Source organism: Mus musculus, chromosome 5 (assembly GCF_000001635.26).
Source record: "Mus musculus strain C57BL/6J chromosome 5, GRCm38.p6 C57BL/6J".
Lineage (NCBI taxonomy): Eukaryota > Metazoa > Chordata > Mammalia > Rodentia > Muridae > Mus > Mus musculus.
In genome coordinates, this window is record NC_000071.6 from 103,505,483 (window position 1) to 103,525,641 (window position 20,159).

Below are 20,159 nucleotides of genomic sequence, written 5' to 3' on the forward strand. Positions count from 1 at the left end.
AAAATTACAACATCTTTGAATTGTTTAATAACTAGACATTTTCCATTCTTTCTACTGTAAATATTCCGAAACCATTTGCTGTCACTAAAAACCTGCCTGTGTTTTTCCAGAAGATATTTAAAAACCCAGTAAACAAAGCCTGAGACTATGGGTTTGTTGTGCAAATACTTAGATCATCCTGAATCATCCTCTATCATTATTATATTTAGAAGTAGCAGTAATTCACGCTTGCATTACCAGCACATTATTTGTGGGAACATTTGAGGTATAGAATTCAAAAGCAAGAATTCTTACTAGTCTTTAGTTTGGGGCTGACGGGTTTTCAACTGTGCTGTTTCTCTACAGATGAGGTAATGGACATTAGCTAAGCAAACAGCAGAAGAATCCTATGTTTTAACTAGTGCACAAAGAAAGAGGAGAACAGAAATGAATCCTGTTTGTCTCACTGAATCCTCACGAAAATAAGGGCTTTATGTGTGATAAGCCAGGCAGAACAGTCTGTGTCACTAATGTACACACTATGTATATTTGTGTATTTCTTCTGTAAATATTCATATTTTAGGTAATTTTAAAATACTCTATTCAGTCTTTTGTGATCTTGAAACTGACAGCTGCTAATGTATTTCAGTAATTTTAGGATTAGATGACATCTTTAAGTGCATCTTTATTCAAACACTGTTTTGGGCTTTAATAGCATACTCAGTATCCCAGATCTGACTGATGACTGAGTTTCTGTCAATTGGAGGGCGGTTATTTCCTCTCATGGATTTTCACAGTTCCGGAATTGGCGTATGGTTATTTCCATGGATTTCCACAGTTCTGGCTAGAGATTTTCTACTGTTTGTTCACTTAAAAGAGAAAAAAAAATTCTTGGGGCTGAGGATAGTGGTCAACCTTAAGTTTGATCCCTGGCACCCCCAAAGAAAAGTGATTTAAATGACTGAAACATAAAAATGATTTTAAACAACCTAACAGAAATGAAGTTGCCACATTTAGTTTGTTCTGTTGCTGTTGCAAGGAAGATTGCTGAACTGACAATCCACACAGGAATCTTCAACTGCAGCGCTTCTCTGGTGCAGAGCTGTCTTCCTGAAAGGGGTCTTTACCTCAGTCAGCTCCTGAAAAGCACCTTAGCTGATGTTGGCCATTCAGCTCGCCTGTGGAGTTTGCAACTACAAAGAGTCTGGGCATATTCGACTCTCAGCTCATTGCCCAAGGCTTACACAAATAAATAAATAAAAGTGATTTGCCAAAAGAGATACCTGATGCACTTTTTACAGCCAAGCTGTTTTGAATCTGGGCTTCTTGAACCTAAACATAGGATTCTTCCATTGCTCACCCAGATTTCAGGAAGAGAGACCAGATACATTGTTAAGAGTTGTTACTGGGGCTGGTGAGATGGCTCAGTGGGTAAGAGCACCTGACTGCTCTTCCGAAGGTCCGAAGTTCAAATCCCAGCAACCACATGGTGGCTCACAACCATCCGTAACGAGATCTGACTCCCTCTTCTGGAGTGTCTGAAGACAGCTACAGTGTACTTACATATAATAAAAATAAATAAATAGGTATATAATGTCATTTTCAAAAAAAAAAAAAAAAAGAGTTGTTACTGCCTGGGACACAGGACTGTCTCTCCAAAGGTATATACATTTTAATATAATGGCCCAGGATAGCATTGGAAAAGGAATGGTGGGAAGGAGATTGGGTTTTGTCTGCAAGTTGCCCTCCTGTGCCAGAGTTGAGACCCTTACTCTCCTGTCATGGGTATTTGGTGAGGTGCTACCATGGAGGAGTATCAGGGCTAGACCTGCACTGAAGCAACAAGGAAAGGACCTGTCAGATGCTGTGGCTGACACTGTGTACTCCGGCTTCTCTGGGAAGAGTGAGAACGTTAGACTCAACGAAGATCCGATGAAATTATAGTCAAAGCTTAAGGACTATAAGTTATCGCTGTTAGGACAACACTTAAGCTTTCAGATAGCTCTACAGGAAGCCAGACAGGAGGGAAAGGGATCTGTGATTAAAAAACAGTTTTAAATTTGATGGTACATTCTTCACTGCTAATTCATTTTTTAAAAGAGTGAGCGGGAGAGATGGCTCAGTGCTTGCTGCTCCTCCAGAGGACCCACGTTCATTTCCAAAGGCCCACATGATGACATACAAATGTAGCTCCAGGTACAGGGGACCTAACACCATCTTTTACTTGGTGGACATGCATGCGCATGATGCACAGATTCACACACACATAAAACACAAATCACCGGGTTTTAAGCTTTATTCACCTTTATGTCTGAGTGTTTTGTCAGCATGTGTGTATATGTAGCACATGTGTGCAGTGCCTGCTGAGGCGAGAAGAGTCCATCGGATCTCCTGAAACAGGTTCCAGGTAGTTGTGAGCTGCCACATGGGCGCTGGGAGCCCAGCTTCAGTCCTCTGCTGGGGCGTCTGCTGGAGCTCCAGCCCCAGGCTTATGTCTTCACTTCAGCAGAAGGCTGCTTCTTTGGTCTTTCTTCCTTAGTGCCAGAATGTTTTCATTTCTACTTTCTGAACTTGGTCTTCATAGCTGTGAAGTTCTCTGGTTGTCACTAGGACTCTCTGACAAATGTCTCGTGTGTTGTAATTACCATTCATAATGGATTTTTCACAATGAGACTGATAAAGAAACTGGAGTGTGAGGTTCCGCCAATGGTCAGGGTTCCACTGCAGTTGTCATAAAACATAACAAGGGTAGACAAGACAATTTTCTTCTAAAATGGCACTTAGATATTATTTAGTTAGTGAGCTGTGCCACCAGTCTACCTCAAAATTAGATATTGTGTCTTTTCAGCATTAAGACCTTTGGTCTTTTGAAAGAAGGAAGGAAGGAGGGAGAGAGAGAGAGAGAGAGAGAGAGAGAGAGAGAGAGAAAGAAAGAAAGAAAGAAGGGGGAGGGAAAGGAGAGACAGAGAGATTGTTATCTCAAACCATTTGTAAGCCTCTATTGCACTGGTAACTGTTCCACGGAAGTAATCGCCAGTAAGCAGGAAAGTTACACTATTAGTAACTAGCTCTTGGATTCTAGTTACCAGTGACATTATTAGCAAGTGGCCCATGGATTCTAGATACCAATGACCTTATTAGTAAGTGGCCCATGGATCTTAGATACCAGTGGCATTATTATTAGAGCCCTCCAGGTACAAATGGATGCTGCACATTTGAAGCACACTATTGAGGATGAATCAACATGTTGGTTGGAAAGAACAAAGGGGTGTGAAGTGCTTCACGGGACTGGCATCATGGAGGACCATTAAGTGCAGGAGATACTGTGTCTGCACTCTTTCTGCCTTTATAGCTGAGAGCCACATGAGGCTAGTCTGCATCAGCTGTGTGCCTGATGCAGCTGAGAAGCTGGTTTATATTTTTGATACAGACACATGGGCCAGGGGCCGCCATAGTCCAGTGTACCTATATAATTTTGTGGGAGACTGCTATTAGAAGCATTTGTTGGGGAGGGAGGAGAGCAACAATTACTCTTCGGTATAAGTCACAGTAAATTGACCATAGATATTTCTATGAATTTATAAAATGGAAAAAATATTTTCAAACAATAAGGATCAGTATAAATGCAAACTTTCTTGACTCTATATGGCTAGTAACAAAATGTTAGATTTGGATCTACCAAAACAGTGACAAAACAAAACAAACTCTTTTTGTTAGAAGGCAAATCTAGCCATAGAGCCCTTCACATAGAGACTCCATTTGGCTTGGGCACACACGCAGAGGCTGACAGACAGGTAGATCTTAAATATATATGTTACAGATGAGTCTTGCCAGCAACAGTTCATCACAATATATAAGATCCAGCAGTGTATTTGTTTCTTTGTTTGCTTTGTTCTGTTTGGGGTTTTTCTTTGTTTTGTTTTGTTTTGTTTTGTTTTGTTTGAGCCAGAGCCAGCCACTAACTTGCTGTACAGTTGAGGTGATCTCAGTACTAAACCAGCTGAGATCCAGCAGTTTTAATCTGTAAGCAGTTGTGTTTCTTCCAAGTACCTCTGTCCCTTTATAGTGTTCTGTCATAGGCAGAGGCTAAGGTCGCCCCTGCCTCTCTCCCCACCTTATCCTTTAGGCTTTGTCTCCAGTCTCAAACTGTCTGCCTCCTCTTCTTTTCTTTCCCATCCCCTCTCTATAACTGCCTTCCCTTCTGTGTGTGCAGAGAAGGACATAAAGGAATGTGTTCTTACACACTTATATATAAGATGCATAAGGAACCTCCCATGCATTCTGCATATGTATAATACGAGAAAGTCCCATCCATCTACCTAACAACTAAGCCTTATGGGGCTGTTTTGCATTTTTCATGCCTCCATCCGTGTAGCCACCCATCCTTCAGACTGTCAAATGTTTTAGGCATTGCCTAGTTCTGGGATATTTCTCTTATACCTCAGTTCAGGACAGTGACCTGTATTCATTTAATTGAACTTACTTATTTTTAAGGGTTTGTTTCTCATCTTGTAAGCCTCAAAAAATTCCAGTTCCCAGCTGTATGCCTGGCATATATCATTGCTCTGGACAGACACTGGGTACTACACACGTGTTTGTTAATGTAACCCATATATTGCAGTGACTGTTAAAAAAAGTTTAGTGTACTCAATGATGCTACTTTGGAAATGGGATTCAGTGGTTTTCTCTGGTCAATTATGGAGGGAATGAGAATCTTCTCCTTGTTCACTCTGAGACTGAAGTAAAACACTCTGGCCAGTGAGAATCCTGGATGGCCCTGGATCAGGACCTGGAGTCACCACATAAGGCATGGCCCAGATATGGCCCCTGGGGGAGCCAGACACAGGCTCATCCAGTTCAGAGTACCCAGCAGGGCAACTTGTGTATCTCTGCTGTTTGCTAATTGAAATATATAATTTATTAGGGCCATTTTCTTTTAAAAAAGAGAGGGGGGCTAGAAAAGCAGCCACTGTTGTCATTGTCTCTAAAACTGACATTGTGATGTGAGTTCTATATTAATCCCAGCACTCGGGAGGCAGAGGCAGGCGGATTTCTGAGATCGAGGCCAGCCTGGTCTACAAAGTGAGTTCCAGGATAGCCAGAGCTATACAGAGAAACCCTGTCTCAAAAAAAAAAAAAAAAAAAAAAAAAAGGCAAGCTGAACGTGGGTTCCCGTTGCTGGAGTTGGCTGAACGGCAGGCACCTTCTGTGTATCAGTAGTTGGAGGTTGACTATGTACCACATATAATGCTGCCTTTAGGTTATAGTTTGTGCTGCCTTGGATTAGTTTAACGTGAAAATGATCGACCAAAAGAGCTTCCTGTAAGCCCAGAATCGTATGCAAGTCTTCATACTTGGAGTCTGATGCCTAAACTTTGAAGCCACAGTGTTGATGAGTTCATGCCATGATTTAAGCCTCTAAGTGTGCTGTTGCACTAGCAGAGATTGTGAATCTTGGTTGTAAGGAGTGAGGTGCTGCTTGTTAATTGCTGTCAGTGAAGTCAGTATGACCATAGAGTTGGTGCCAGTTGTGTTCACAGGATGAAGCTGTAAGTCAAGGGTAAAAGATGTTCTTATCGTGCTGAAGTAGTATGAGGAATTCAGGACGCTCTTCTTTTTGAAAAAGTACCGTATGTAGTGTAACAAAATGTAACCAAAATTCTCAAAGTCATTCTTCTTTAATGCCTATTGGTTCCAGTGTTTCCTACTGCACAGATGATTTTGGAGCGTGTGTGTGTGTGTGTGTGTGTGTGTGTGTGTGTGTGTGGGAGGGCTAGGGGAGCACGCTGGGTGACTTTGATCTTGCCATGTGCCTTTCAGTGTCCTTGACACTGTGATGACTTGTAGAACTTCATCTACTGTGTCTGAAAACCACACACCCATAGCCATAGATACAGTTCTCTGAAGAATGAGATAATCCGGAGTAAATAGACCCTTCTATACCAGTTTCTTCACTGAAGGTTTTTTGTGCACATTTATTAGGAGATTAAAAATATATATAAACCAACAAATGAGGTATAGAGAGTAGTTTAACCCACCGAAGGTGAATACATTCTTCAGTCATAATGGCAAGAGCACAGAGTTCCCTACTACACCAGGAAAACTGTGATAAACGTGTTGGCCACGTGGGAATCTTATAGAATGTATTTTTAGATGTGTATATTGTGGGTCCATCGCATATGATCACTGTTTTTATTATTCAGAAGACCTTGTAATATTCTGTAAATATGTTTTTAAAGGGATCTTTTGGGGCTTTAGAAGTGGGTTAAGGTTTAGGAATGTAGCTCAGTTGCTAAATTAAATGTTTGGGGGGCACACATGACAATTTCAGTTCAGTCTTTAGAACCCAAACAGAAGCAGGACATGGTATTGCACACCAACAATCCTAGTACCAGGGAAGTGAGGACAGGCAGATCTATAGGCGTACTGACACCAGCCTGCCCAAATCCCTAAGCTCTGGCCTCTGTAGGCATATGTGCAGGTGAGCACATATATGTGTCTATGAGCAAATACATGCATATGTACACATACATAGGCATGTGCACATAGTACACAAGCACAAAATGGTCTGATACCAGTTAAATTCTGGTTGGTATTGAGAAATGTGTATATGACATTTATCTTGTTTATTTTTCTATATATTTGGGAAATGTCATCATAATTGGGCTTTTTTTTTCTTAATTACCCAATTAATGCTACAGTCCTAGGACCTGAACCAAATCCCGAGTGCAAGAATTACACACTGAGCTATGGACAGAAAACACCTCCATTTGCAGTGGTGCATGCCTTTAATCCCACCACTTCTGAGACAGGCATACTTCTGTATGTCTGAGGACATCCAGGGCTATAGAGAGAGACCCTGTCTCAAATATCCCAAAAAGAAACAAAGATAAATATTAGTAGCATTGTGTCTTTTGAAAACAAAATGTCCACTGATGCTAAGAAGCTTTACCAAACAATATGTCCTACCTGCCCGTTACTGACCAGAGCAGAGAATGAGACCTGCATCTTTCTGGTCAGCACCAACCGAAACTTCTATGCATGTAGATCATCACAGAGCCAAGAAGTGGTGTGGCCCAAGTGGACTGCAAGGTGGAGCATGGGCTTCACCATTTCATGTCAGATGGCCTCAAGGAAGGACGTGTAATTTTACATTTCTGAAGTGGTAATAGTAGTATTTAATTTAGAGAGGGAAAGTGTGTGCTTACAAAGGTCAAAGCTTTTTACTTCCGCTGTAAGCATGGCTATCTGGTAAATTGTGGTTTAGAGCTTTAATCTGATTAGAGACCTTTTCTTCGAAGCATGGTTGAATAGAAAATATTGTGTGGAAATTTTTAGTTATATCCAGCACGTTATTAGATAAAAAGGATGTGCCTGCGAGCACTTTGACGACACTCAGAATACAAGAAGCTTATAGAATTAATTCCTTCCATTTCAGCTAACACAGCTCTTGCTATCATACCCCCTAGTTGCCCTACCAGATAAAGGTAGTCATCTAGAATGTTTCTAGAGAGCCAGGCCTCCAGCCATGTTCATTACATGGTAGACCCCCCACCCCTACCTAGATGTGGTCCTGAGAAAGCATCTATGGACAAATTGGTATCAGGGGAGAGTGCATTCATGAGACGTTTTTCAGGAGGGTTAAGCAGAGTTGTTCTTATCTTCTTGAAGGAATTGGCTGAAAGGAAAAGACAAAGCAGAGACCGTAAACTAAAGGAAACACAGACGCAAAACAAGACCTTGCAAATGGAACTCAGTTCAGAGTTTTCTTGCGATCACACGCACGCTGCAGAAATACCCCAGAAGCAGTGCATCCATGTGCTGCTTTATACAGCTCGAGAAGCTGCTGTGCTCTGAGGCACAGTGTTCACGTGTGAGCGCCCTCTCCAGTCAGTTTATTGGACAGGTTCAGGGCTCTTCCTCCTCTGCTGTGAGATAACAGAACTACACTGTCTCTCAGTCTGGGTCCTCTCCTTGGCCTTGCTGGTTTCTCTGTCCTGAAACTTGCATCTCTGGGTTTATGATTTGGTTACGGTTCCCTGGAAAATTCCACAAGATTTTAGTGTGAGTGGTTGATAATGATAAAACAAAAGGACTTTAATGCCTTTGAATGAAATAGTTCTCCTTTCATAACTGTTTAACTTACACATAGTTTATTATGTTATTGAATGGTATTATGTGAAACTTGTTTTCATTGAAACTTACTGTTTTGTTTTGTTTGTTTTGTTCCTCCATGGCCCTTTCAAATCACAGTCACATTCAACCAGATAATTTAAAATCTTATTTTACCATGAGATTTCCCTGTAGTAGAACACCATCATTTACAGAGGACTAGGAAATACTTCTCAATTGTGAAACTTTTTCTATTGATTATTGTTTAATACACATGTTGACTATACACAAGGCTGGACGGTGCACTCATCGGCTATAGTATGCCCTGCTCTTCAGATGACTGTTATCCTAGGAGTATAATATCCTTTCTAGTTAGTTTATGCTAGTCCTCTGTTTTTCTTTCTTTTCTTTAAAGTTGTTGTTTTTCTCTCTGTCTATCTCTGTCTGTCTGTCTGTCTCCCTGTCTCCCTGTCTCCCTGCCTACCTGCCCATCCCTCTCCCCTCTCATTTCCAGCATTTCACTCCTGGTTCCTCAAGCTTGGCTCTTGTGGTACCCGGTAACCACTCCATTATTCATTCACTTCAATTTCCTTTTAATGTCTCTTGAACACCTTCTAGCACAAACAAGACAATTAAGCCCTACTAAAATTCATGCATCCTAGCGCTAGGGCCACATGAAGATTCCCCGTGGGGTTTGCTGCCCCTCACCACAGTCACAAGATAACGTGTCCCTCGGATCAGGATTCTAGCCACCGTGCTCCCAGGGACATGACTAGCTCTTATTACCAGGTGATGCTCTCGCATCAGCAGCTTGAGGTCTCCTCCTCCTCCTTTGTTTATTTTTACCTTTTCCTCTGCCCTCCATGTCTATGAAGAAGAACGTGCTTCCTTTCTGTGGAGCCTCCCCCTTGTGATTTTCCATCTCTTCTATCCCTGGCACATTTCCCATCAGTCTTTCTGACAAACACCTGCAATTTCACAAATGGGCTTTTTGAAAACCATCTGAGAACATGAAGAGTCCGTGCACGCCAAAGGCTTGCTCTCCTCCAAGCGCACGGAGACACGTGCATGGCCTTGTCATTCCTTACCATCTCTCCTCCTCTGACCTTTCCATTCTGTTGTGCAACAAAAATTGACTCTTTTAAAGGTCCCCTTTCCGCAACCCTTGTTTTCATTCATTGACTCAGAAAGTGTACTGTGCTTGCTGTAAACTGGGGCTATGCAGATGTAAGAGGAAGCTCACCTGTTTCTTGTGTAAGACCTTGTCTAGTGGCTTAGTAAGAGAGCCGGCAGGGATGGAGGCACAACAGGTAATTAAGCAAAAGGAAATGTCCGTTTTGTGCTTAGTTTACAGAGGGATAAGGAAAAGCTGAAACATCAAAGGAAACGGGGGGTGGGGGGCATTTCAGATAAGAGGAACAAGGGTGGTACCCACCATGCACTTCCAGGAAGTTTCTAAGGGCTACCCAGCATGCACTTCCAGGAAGTGCCTAAGGACTACTCAGCAACTGGTTTGGTGATACAGGCGAAGGATTTGTTTGAGGAAGAATGTGGTGATGAGTTTGCTATATGAGTTTAGTTTTTAAATTTCAATGCAAATTTTTGTGAAATGAGTTTGTGACTGTGAACAAAGCTTTGTACTTTCACGTAGAGTCTCACCAGTGAGTCCAGTCTCAAAATACAAAGAGCCACTGTTACTGTTTAGTGTGGAATGGAGGATACAGTCTTTGAGTAGCAACCTGAAGAGATTAGAAACTGTCTTATGATGGATAGCATCCGCACAGGACAAAGGGATGGGTGATGCCCACTGCAGGGACAGTGAGGACGAAGAACCAGAGATGTGGCAGATCATAGCGGGATAGTACAGAGACAGTGGGGATGCGGAGGGCATGGACAGAAGTATGTAGCAAGCAGGATGTGGAGTCTGGAGAGATGGCTCAACAGTTTAGAGCGCTAGCTCTCTCAGAGGACCCTCCTTCAATTCTAAGCACTCAAGTGGCAGTTTACAGATTGTCTATATAACTCCAGTCCCCGGAAGATTTAATGCCCTCTTCTAGACTCTCATGCATGCAGGCAAAGCATTCATACACATAAAATAAACATTCAAAAAGGATTTTTTTTAAAGCAGGATTTCAGTGTTAGTCCGTGCTTGCCTCTTAGGCCTTAGCCCCTTGCAAGGCGCACTCTCTGAGCACATCTGTGTAGGAGCCTGTCTTGACTCCTCTCTTCTCACTCTAGCATAAGTGAACATCCTGTCTTGCACTGTGTAGTTTTGTACTTACCTCTCCTATATGGTAAAGTCTCTTAGACTGTGCTCTTGCGTGTTTGATCCCTTATAGTAAGCACCTAACAGAAAACTACATGTGGCATCCTAAAAACTGCCATGAATGTTGCTCCTGTAACATCCAGACTGTCCTAAGAGCTGAGTGTTTATTAATTTAATTCTCAGAGTAACCCTATGCACTGTTGCTATAACACCCCCCTCCCTTTTTTTGGCTGAGTCACCGAGACCTTGGACTACTTACTGGCATTCAAATCTATGCAGTCTGTTTTGGAACAGATGCTCCGAACCCATATGCAGAGCACCTTAACAGTAGAGCCTCGTTTCTCATTTTTCAGATATAGTCAGTCTAGTGAGTGGTAAATTTAAAGTAATATATAAAAGTTCTAATCATCCAAGATTGAATATGATGTTTTTTTAAAAAAATGTGTGGCATTGCTAATAAACTTTCTCATTTTTAAAAATTCTTTTAGAGCCAGTTCGAAGATACAAAACTTACCACAGCGATATCTTTAGTATTTCCAGTGAAAGCCCATCTGTTATTTCCTCGGAATCAGACTTCAGACAAGGTAAGCGTCGTCTGATGCGGGCAAAGTATCCTTTTGAAGAAACTTGTTTGTTAATGTTATTTAATGCTGTAGCCTATTTGATTACACTGTGAAACCAAGATTGTATTACTTACTAGATGAAACTGGTTTTTAGTTGTGGTGTAGCTCAGCCTTAGTACACACCTTTAACCCAAGAGTTTAATGCTTAAATATTGTAAACAGGGTTAAATAACCTGTCAAGCATAGGTCAAGAGATAGCAAGCAACCAGTTGACAGGAAGTGAATGTAGGATGTTTAAGAAAAAACCATAGAGAGTAAGAGGGAGTCAGGAGGATGGATAGAGAGACACACAGGAAGTAGAAGGGAGGGACATTCAGTTTGGAGGAAGTTGTTTTTTGCTTTTGTGTTTTGGTTGTTTTGTTTTTGTTTTACATGGCATGTCTCTGGGGATGTCAGTTGAGGAGGAAGGTCATCTGGGTGCTTTCTCTGAGCTAGCAGGCTTTCACCCCAACATCTGGCTGCTCAGTCTGCCTTGGTAAAATAAATGATTGAGATTTTGTAAAAAAAAGAAAAATAAAAGCAAGACACAATAACAAAAACACCACAGTTTAAACAAAAGTTGTCAAAATGTTAAGATTGCAAAATGTTTCCTTTTAAAGGTGTTCTATCAAATAATAAAAGTTTCATAAAACAATGATAGCATTCCATCTTATAGGAAGGAAGTCACTGTGTTTAAAACTTACCATGACTAGCCTGGCATGGGGCACACAGCTTTAATCCTAGTTCTGAGGAGGCAGAGGCAAACAGATCTCTGTGAGTTCAAGGCCAGCCTGGTCTACAAAGCAAGTTCCTGGCCAACCAGGACTACACAGAGAAACCCTGTCTCAAAAAGAAACAAGAAATCAACAGCAACAACAAAAAATAACATGACCCAACCTCAAAAGACTTGTATACCCTGTCCTTCATCTGTGTACATGATTGTGAGTTGTATAAGTTACCTTTGTCACTAAGTGCCTGAGTTTTAGATGAGGTTGCTTTCATATTTTTAACACTTCTGCCATTATTATATTTTTATTCACAATTAGTAAGAAAAAGTGAAGCTTCCAAGAGGTTTGAATCCAGCAGTGGTCTTCCCGGAGTAGATGAAACTGGCCAGACACGACCAAGGTATGGCTTGGAGAGCACTGGTTTCTCGTCTCAGGTGGTTGGTTTTGTATTTGTTTGCTTCTTCCTTGTTTGGTGTGGCTCTCATTAATTACAGTTGGCACGTGACTTCTTAAATTGTCAGTGCGAATGGATATAACAATCAAGGTTAAAGGCATGGCACTAAAAATCTGTGAAAACAGTAAACCTTTGTTTCTAAAATGTAAATAATTGATCTGTACCTTGAAAGGCTGGGGCAGGCTCAGGTATTCAGGGTGAAGTGGTTGAATGAATAATTAGATTACCACGACGTGAGCTATCAAGTAAGAAGTTAATTATTGGCTCACTGGTTGGCTTACAGAGCCGCTCTGGCATATTCTAATGCCCATTTGGGGTTATGTAGCATCCGTGTCCATACTGGAATACTTAACAAGTTTCTTATGAAATGTAAGTGCCTGTGTGTGCTAGATCTGGGGCAGTTGTGCCACAGTTATGTAAACTTTGCTTTGTTTAAACTGAAAGAGCAGTGTATTGATGTATATCACTGCCACATGCACACACACAGCTGCCTGGCCGGAACGCAGAGCGCTGACTTCAGATCTTTAAGATGACACTTGACATCCAAAGTTGGCTTGAAAGTCTATTTCCTAAGCGTGCAGACTCTAAACTCACTGTTGACTGCAGGTGCTTCTGAGGATAGGAGAACCATCTGGAAAATTTCAAATATCTGACCCTTAGCTAATGAATATGCCAGACAGTGTTCATACCTGTAAACTGTTAATAGACCATGTAATCCTAGTGGCGTGGTTACAGCAGTTATTCATGGCTATGGTTCAGACAGTCAAGCTCATATACTAAAAAATTACTACTTAGTGGCCCACATTCTTTTCTTTCACTTCTTTTAAATATCTGTAATATTTTTTTTGTAGAAAATAATTTTCTGTTTACATAATGCCATTTTAATTACTACTTTGTTATGATGGACTCTTTATTATTTCTGTAGTTCTGTACTCAGTATTACTTGCTTTCTTGATGAAGCCACAGCATTGGGATGAGCAGTAAGAAGCCAGTACTAAATTACCTTACACTCAGTACTGGCCTGAGGGAGAAGTTTTTAGAATTTCCACCTCTATATGTCTGATTTAGGAAAATTAAATCAGCCCTTTGTAGTTTCAGTAAGAGAAGGAAGAGAGAGAACAACTAGAGAGAACATGGGGATTGTGCATTGACTCAAGATTGCAGCCTCTTAATTCAGGAGACAGGTCTTCAAAATAAGTCATCTTGGAAACTGCGTCAGTTTTCTCAATAAAGAATCTGAAACCCATGAGTCACAGGAGACGTAGTTTTGAAGCTCTGAGTTTTTTGTATGGAAATGTGAACATGGGGGCCACCTTAATTTGCTAACTCACGTTGTTGGGGAAGAGGCTTTATCTGATGTTCACAGCAACTAACGTAGATATAAATGTGGAGGAGCGAAGTCTGGGGCAGGGTGGTCCTACAGTGTGCACTTGTCGTCACACAGAAACTGTCGAACTCCCCTCTCTTGCCCATGCAAGTCCATGTCGACTACCGTACTGCCCAAGTTCCTACAGAGGCAGTGCAGGCTCTCCTGGCTGTGGGCCAGGGTTTCTGGTGACACATGGCCAGGAGCTCCTGATCGGTTCTCCGCGTAGCACTGTAGTTTTGCATGTTGCATGCATGCTTCCTTATGAGAAATTTTCCATTCCCATCAGCTAGAGTGAAATGGCAAAACAAAGCCAGTGAGTGCTCTGATTTCTGCTGTGAGGTGGGGAAGACATGAACCGGAAATGATGTGTCAGGCGAGGCAAGATGACTAATTTCTAAGCTATCAAAAGTGTCTTTTAGTGACTAAAAAAGATACTGAGAGCTGTTTACAAAGGGTATCTCTTAGCCTTTTCTCCTGCTTTTAGCTCGTGGAGCAGCATTGCCCATTACCCATTGCCTTTTCCCACTGCCTCATGCCTCTGTCTGGGTGACTCGCCTTCTTTCCCAGCATATTAACAAACACCCACCCCCCCCACCCCCCACCCCCCCCACCCCCCCACCCCCCCCACCCCCCCACCCCCAGTGCATCAGCAGATAAGACACTCATTCTCCAGCAATGAGATAGTTGTCTAGGTCTGGAGCTTGTTTTTGTCTTTTTGTTGTTTTTGGTTTTGTTTTGTTTTGTTTTTTATATCTCAAATGCTTCCGTTCTTAATGAAATGTTTTACATCTATATTAGAAGAGATAAAGTGATAAGTCTTTTTTACTGTTAAGTTATTTCTAGTTAATGAAATTCGCTTAATGAAATGTATTATTTGACTTACAATGCAAAGACTCAAGTTCTTCCTGCTTTCGACTCCAGGTGAGGTAAATTACAGAAACACATTTACTCATTCACTCAGCGGCTGCTGGGCATCCACCATATAGCAGATACTTTGAGGTACTAGAAGCAGAGCTGCGAAATACACACAAGCAAGGCTCACACAAGGACGCCTCACCCTAGGGATTACTAGATTTGAGAGCTGGCCCTCAGACAGTCGGAAGAGGGCAACAACACTCCCACAGGGCAGCGGGCATGTCAGACAGTGGGTTCTGGATCCTGCCTTATGTGCTAGTGTTTTCAGAGAAGGTGTCCCTCAAGGGGTGACACTGAGTATAAAATTCAAGTGAAGGAGTGGGAGGGGTGTTCAGATACAGAGGCGCTGAAGTAGGGGAGGGTGCTGGGTAGTTTTATGTTAGCTTGGCACAAGCCAAAGTAATCTGAGAAGAGGGAACCTCAATTTAAAAAATGTTTCCTAAGACTAGGCTGGAGGAAAGCCTATAAGGCATTTTCTCATTAGTGATTGATGACGAAAGACCCAGCCCATTGTGGGTGATGCCGTTCTTGGGCTGTGGTCCTTGGTTCTATAAGAAAGTAGAGTAAGCAAGCCATGGTAGCAAGCCAGGAAGCAGCACCCTGCATGGCCTCTGCACCACCTCCTGTCTGCAGCTTCCTACCCTGTGTGAGTTCCTGTCCTGACTTCCTTCAGTGATAGACTATTCCCACCTGGCTTTTGGTCATGGCGTTCCATCACAGCAATAACATTCTTCATTAATGAGAGGGAGACATGTCACCTTTCCTGTAATAGTGAAAAAGCAGTGTGCCCACAACAAAATGAATAAAGGACGTTGTATACTAGGGACAGTGGCCAAGAAATCAGGGCCCCAGTGTGTGAGCATGTCACAGATGCTAAGGACTCTACATGTTAGGGAAGCCATGGATCACTGAAGGCACAAAAAGGCAAGATGTAACTTAGCATTGCAGTGTCTGTTGCATGATGGGAAGAACAGAATGGCAGTTGGAAAGTAGGTAATGTAGCCGGCACAGTCACTGCTGGAGGCAATCCAGATGTGGCTCTTATGGGCTGTCCCTTCGGGATTCAATGCAAATGAGATTGGTAGTTTATAAGGAAGGAGAAATAAGGATGACTCTTAAGATTGTGTCCTTAGCAAATGGTAAATAATTGCAAGAAGGACAGACATAGGAAGAAAGTAAAATGGCTTTGGTTTAGAAATGTTGAACCTGCTTCAGTCCTTCTTAGAAGGAAAACAAAATACTCACAGGAGCACATATGGAGATAATGTGTAGAGCAGAGACTGAAGGAAAGGCCATCCAGAGACTACCCTACCTGGGGATCCATCCTATATACAGTTACCAAATTGAGACACTATTGTGAATGCCAAGTGCATGCTGACAGGAGCCTGATATAGCTGTCTCCTGAGAGGCCCTGCCAGAGCCTTACAAATAGAGGTGGATGCTCACATCCAACCATTGGACTGAGTGCAGGGTCCCCAATAGAGGAGTTAGAGAAAGGACTGAAGAAGTTGAAGGGGTTTGCAACCCCATAGGAAGAACAACAATAGCAAACAAACCAGACACCCTACCCCAGAGCTCCCAGGGACTAAGCCACCAACCAAGGAGTACACATGGCTCCAGCTGCATATGATGCAGAGGGCAGCCTTGTCATGCATCAATGGGAGGAGAGGTCCTTGGTCCTATGAAGGCTCGATAGATGCCCCAGTGGAGGGGAAACGAGGGCAGGGAGGCAGGAGTGGGTGGGTGGGTAGAGGAACACCCACATAGAAACAGGGGGAGGGAGGGAGGGAGGGAGGATGGAATAGGAGTTTCGGGGGGGGGGGGACCAGGAAAGGTGATAATAAAAAAAGAAAGAAAATGTTAAACCAAAAGTGTATGTTAATATCCAAGTAGGGCACTTGCATTACTCTTTGTTTTAGTGAGAAGAATAAGGAAAAGTCGTCTAGTGAGAGGAGGAGAGAGTATTGAAGCTTTAAAAGACAAGACAGCCAGTGCCCTGGGAGGTCAGGGAGCCTGGCTCTGTAATTAGCCGATGAGGTTGTACTCGAAGAATGATTGCAAAGACGGACCTTAGGCTCCACACAAGGTAGGGCAAGAGGAGAGTAATGGAAGAATGACCATGCCTTGAGCCAGTACAAGTCAGTGACTTACCTGACCAGGAAGGCTGGAGCACAGTGAACAAAGTAAGACGATAGAGAATATGGAAGAACATCTATATGGAAGTCGTGGCCTCTGGAGGCTACATGGTCGCCTGCTGAAGAAGAGAGGGGGTCAGAAGGTTAGAAGACTCCCCAGATCCACACACCATAACCATGAGTGGTGATGGGAGAAACCGTGAGTCAGACTCGCATTGTTAGTGAAGGGAGGGAGGGAGGGAGCAGCAAGCAGATCAGAAAACACCCAGGACACGAGCAGGTGTTGTCCTGTCTCACACTTAACAGGATGGATGGGCAAAGTGCAGTTCAGGCTCAGGACCTGAGTTCTGTCCCTAGGATCCCTGACAAAAGCCAGGGTGGCACATGCTTGGATCTCTGGGGAGCAGACACAGGTAGATCCAAGCTCACTGATCAGCCGGCCTTGATAAATCAGCCAAGCCCAGTTTCTGTCCTCTGTCTGAAACATCGAGATAGACATCTCCTAAGGAACGCTGCCTGAGGCTGACCTTTGACCTTCACCCACTTGACCACATCTGCTCACACAGATGAAAATACAACACAAGCAGAATGTCAGTGACCTTCAAGGCCTAGATCTATGGAAAGAAAACAGCCCCAGGCTGAGGGAGCTACAGGAAGGGTAGTTCTTCTGAGGACCCTGGGGCACTCCTCAGGAGGAACTAGGGGTGTTGATGGAAGTCTCATTCCAATGGGAATCAGTCTGGTTTTCTCCCCTCCCCTCCCCTCCCCCCTCTCCTCTCCCACCCTCTTCCCTCTCCCCCTCTCCCCTACTCTCCTCATCTAGGAAAAGTGATAGGAACCAAATTCAAAGACCAAATATCAAAACAAAGATTCTCTGATCACTTTTTTTTTCCGGGAAATTACAAAACATTACTATTATTTTATCGGGGACTGGACAAACATATATAATGAATATTATATATAAATAGATACATAATTTATAAAAGATTTTATATATTATTTCTCTTATCATGCCACACTGTATAATACTGGCTCAGGTTCAGTTCTAGGACCCACATTAGACTGTTCACAACTACCTGTAACTCCAGTGCAGATCTAGTGCTCCTGGCCCCCACAGAGACGTGCACACATGTGGTCTACATAAACTCACATAAGGACACAAATATATACAGTAATTAAAAATAAACAGTCTTTAGAAAAAATAAGTAGATATTTACATTCCTTTTTTTTCTTTTCTTTTCTTTTTTTTTTTTTTTTTTTGAGACTGGGTTTCTCTGTATAGCTCTGGCTGTCCTAGAATTAACTCTGTAGACCAGGCTGGCCTTGAACTCAGAAATCCATCTGCCTCTGCCACCCCCTCCCCTCATTAAAGTCATGCGCCCCCACCCCCGGCCAATATTTACATTCCTAATGCCTTACTTGCCATGGAATTTGCTACAGCTGGGGTTTTTGTTTATTGGTTTTTGGTTTTTTTTCTTTTCTTTTTGGCCAGACTTTCTTTTTCCTTTTCTCTTTTCTCTGCAGTAGACAATATGAAACATCCCTCGAAGGCAACTTGATCAATCAGGACATAATGCTAAGGCGTCAAGAGGAAGAAATGATGCAGCTGCAAGCCAGGATGGCTCTCCGACAGTCGCGGCTCAGCCTGTATCCAGGGGACACCGTCAAAGCTTCCATGCTCGACATCTCTAGAGACCCCCTAAGGGAAATGGCCCTGGAGACAGCCATGACCCAGAGGAAGCTCAGGGTGAGGCTGCTCTTGCCCACTGTGTCCAGACTGGCTCTTTGATGGTCAGTAGTAGGTTTTCTTCAGTAAAACAGCCACAGATGAGCTACCTGTCCTGTGGTAAATAGCCTCTTACACATGTTCGTGTCCGAGACCCTTGCTAAACTCAGTGGGCCACAAAGAACAGGTTTTTAAAAAGACCTGAAAGTAGAAGGAATACTGATTGGGAAGAGGATGGCGGCTGGGGAGGGACGGAAGAAAGGAGTGGACGGAAGTGTCGTGAGGAAACCCACTGTTTATAATTAATATATGCTAAACAAGAAGCTGCTATAGATATCCTTAAGATGCCTGTAAGTGAGATTGAGATTCCAAATTAGTTTTCCCCGGGATTAGATGTCTTGTGTGATATTAAAATCAGTATTTAGCTGCTTACATGGTTTCAGTTTCAGAATGTCACTAGGTGGGTTTAGAGTGGCTTAACTGAGTTATGATTTACATGTGTACCTGGGCACACCTGTCCATGCCTATACTCTGCGCTCAGGAGACTGAGTCAGAGCGATCATGATGCTGAGAGTAGCCTGGGTGGCATAGATATCCCATGGCCAGCCTAGGCTGCGCAGCAAGATCACATCTTTCAGAGAGAAATACACATGTATTTCCCGGCATCGGATATCTGTCCTTTTAGTCTCAGGAAGTTGAAGCAAGCTCATTGTCTAGCAGTGTGAAGAATATCTGAGCAGCAGAGCACACCCATCTCAGGAGAAATGCTTAGGAAGAAAACAAAGACAAAAATATGAGTAACACATATATGATCCTTGAGGGCACCTGGCTTTTTTCAGTATAACAGGAAGCCACTTCCTTATAGTAAGGAATCCATTAGCCCATAGTTAACAGATGAGCTGTGGAGGTCAAGGCTGGTTCAGGAGCAGGAATACTTTTGTAAGTCCATCCACCTCTGCTCAGGCATTCAGGGCCCTCACTTACTGAGTCTCTTTTTCTATAAAATTCTCTCACCACCACCATCAGGAACATCATCTTATGTGTATGAGTGTTTTCCCTGCATATGTGTCTGTGCACACATGCATGCGTGCCTAGGGCCTGTAGAGGATAAAACACCACACTCCGAGAGTCCCCGAGAGCTGGAGTTTCTAAGGGTTATGAGCTGCCGTGTGGGTACAGGAAAACTGGGCTGCAGTCCCCTCCTTTTAGGAGCAGCCTGTGCTGACTGCCGGACCCTCTCCCCAGCCCTGCCGAGCCTCTCAGAGACAATTGGACTAACGCCAAGCCTCAGGTTCTCACCCCAATATTCAAGGCAGGAAGGAAAATGCTGGATCTCACATTCTGATCAGGGAAGGCCTTTCTGTTTGCCATATTCTTCTTTAAGTACTAGACCCTGAACATAACTGTGAACTGGGACTGTTTTCTCAAGGAGTATTGTGAACATTTCATCACCCTAATCTTTTATATGTGGAATTAATTCCTTAGACAATGTACCACTCCAAAGTTTTAGACTGACAATAAAACACGACTAAATGTATTCTGAGGTAAATGGAAGGAATTTGATGAAAGTTTACCATTTAAATATTATAACCATACCTGTATCAAAACGAGGTGATAAATAGGATGGCATACAAATGATATGGGCTTCAAGTGTGATAATTCTCTACAAGCATGGGAGCACTCACATGCACAGACCCTCTCCCCATACCTTAGTTTTAGCCACCCACATAAATATATATATACACATACACACACACACACACACACACACACACACACAAAGAGGGGTGCACACACCATAAAAATCTCTGCATAAAGCATGCTCCACTTCTAAGCAAAAGCCAGTGTCCTTCACTCAAAGTTTCTACACTTG

General features: G+C 42.9%; 1 protein-coding gene across 1 annotated transcript in view; it reads left to right on the top strand.

Moving 5' to 3' along the window:
* Ptpn13 (protein tyrosine phosphatase, non-receptor type 13) overlaps positions 1-20,159 on the top strand; it is a 173,170-nt gene that overhangs the window by 80,291 nt on the left and 72,720 nt on the right. Inside the window, exons 8-10 of the mRNA NM_011204.2 lie at positions 10,846-10,941; positions 12,006-12,087; positions 18,085-18,307. Coding sequence (NP_035334.2) covers positions 10,846-10,941; positions 12,006-12,087; positions 18,085-18,307 — 401 coding nt within the window. The remainder of the gene's footprint in view (positions 1-10,845; positions 10,942-12,005; positions 12,088-18,084; positions 18,308-20,159) is intronic.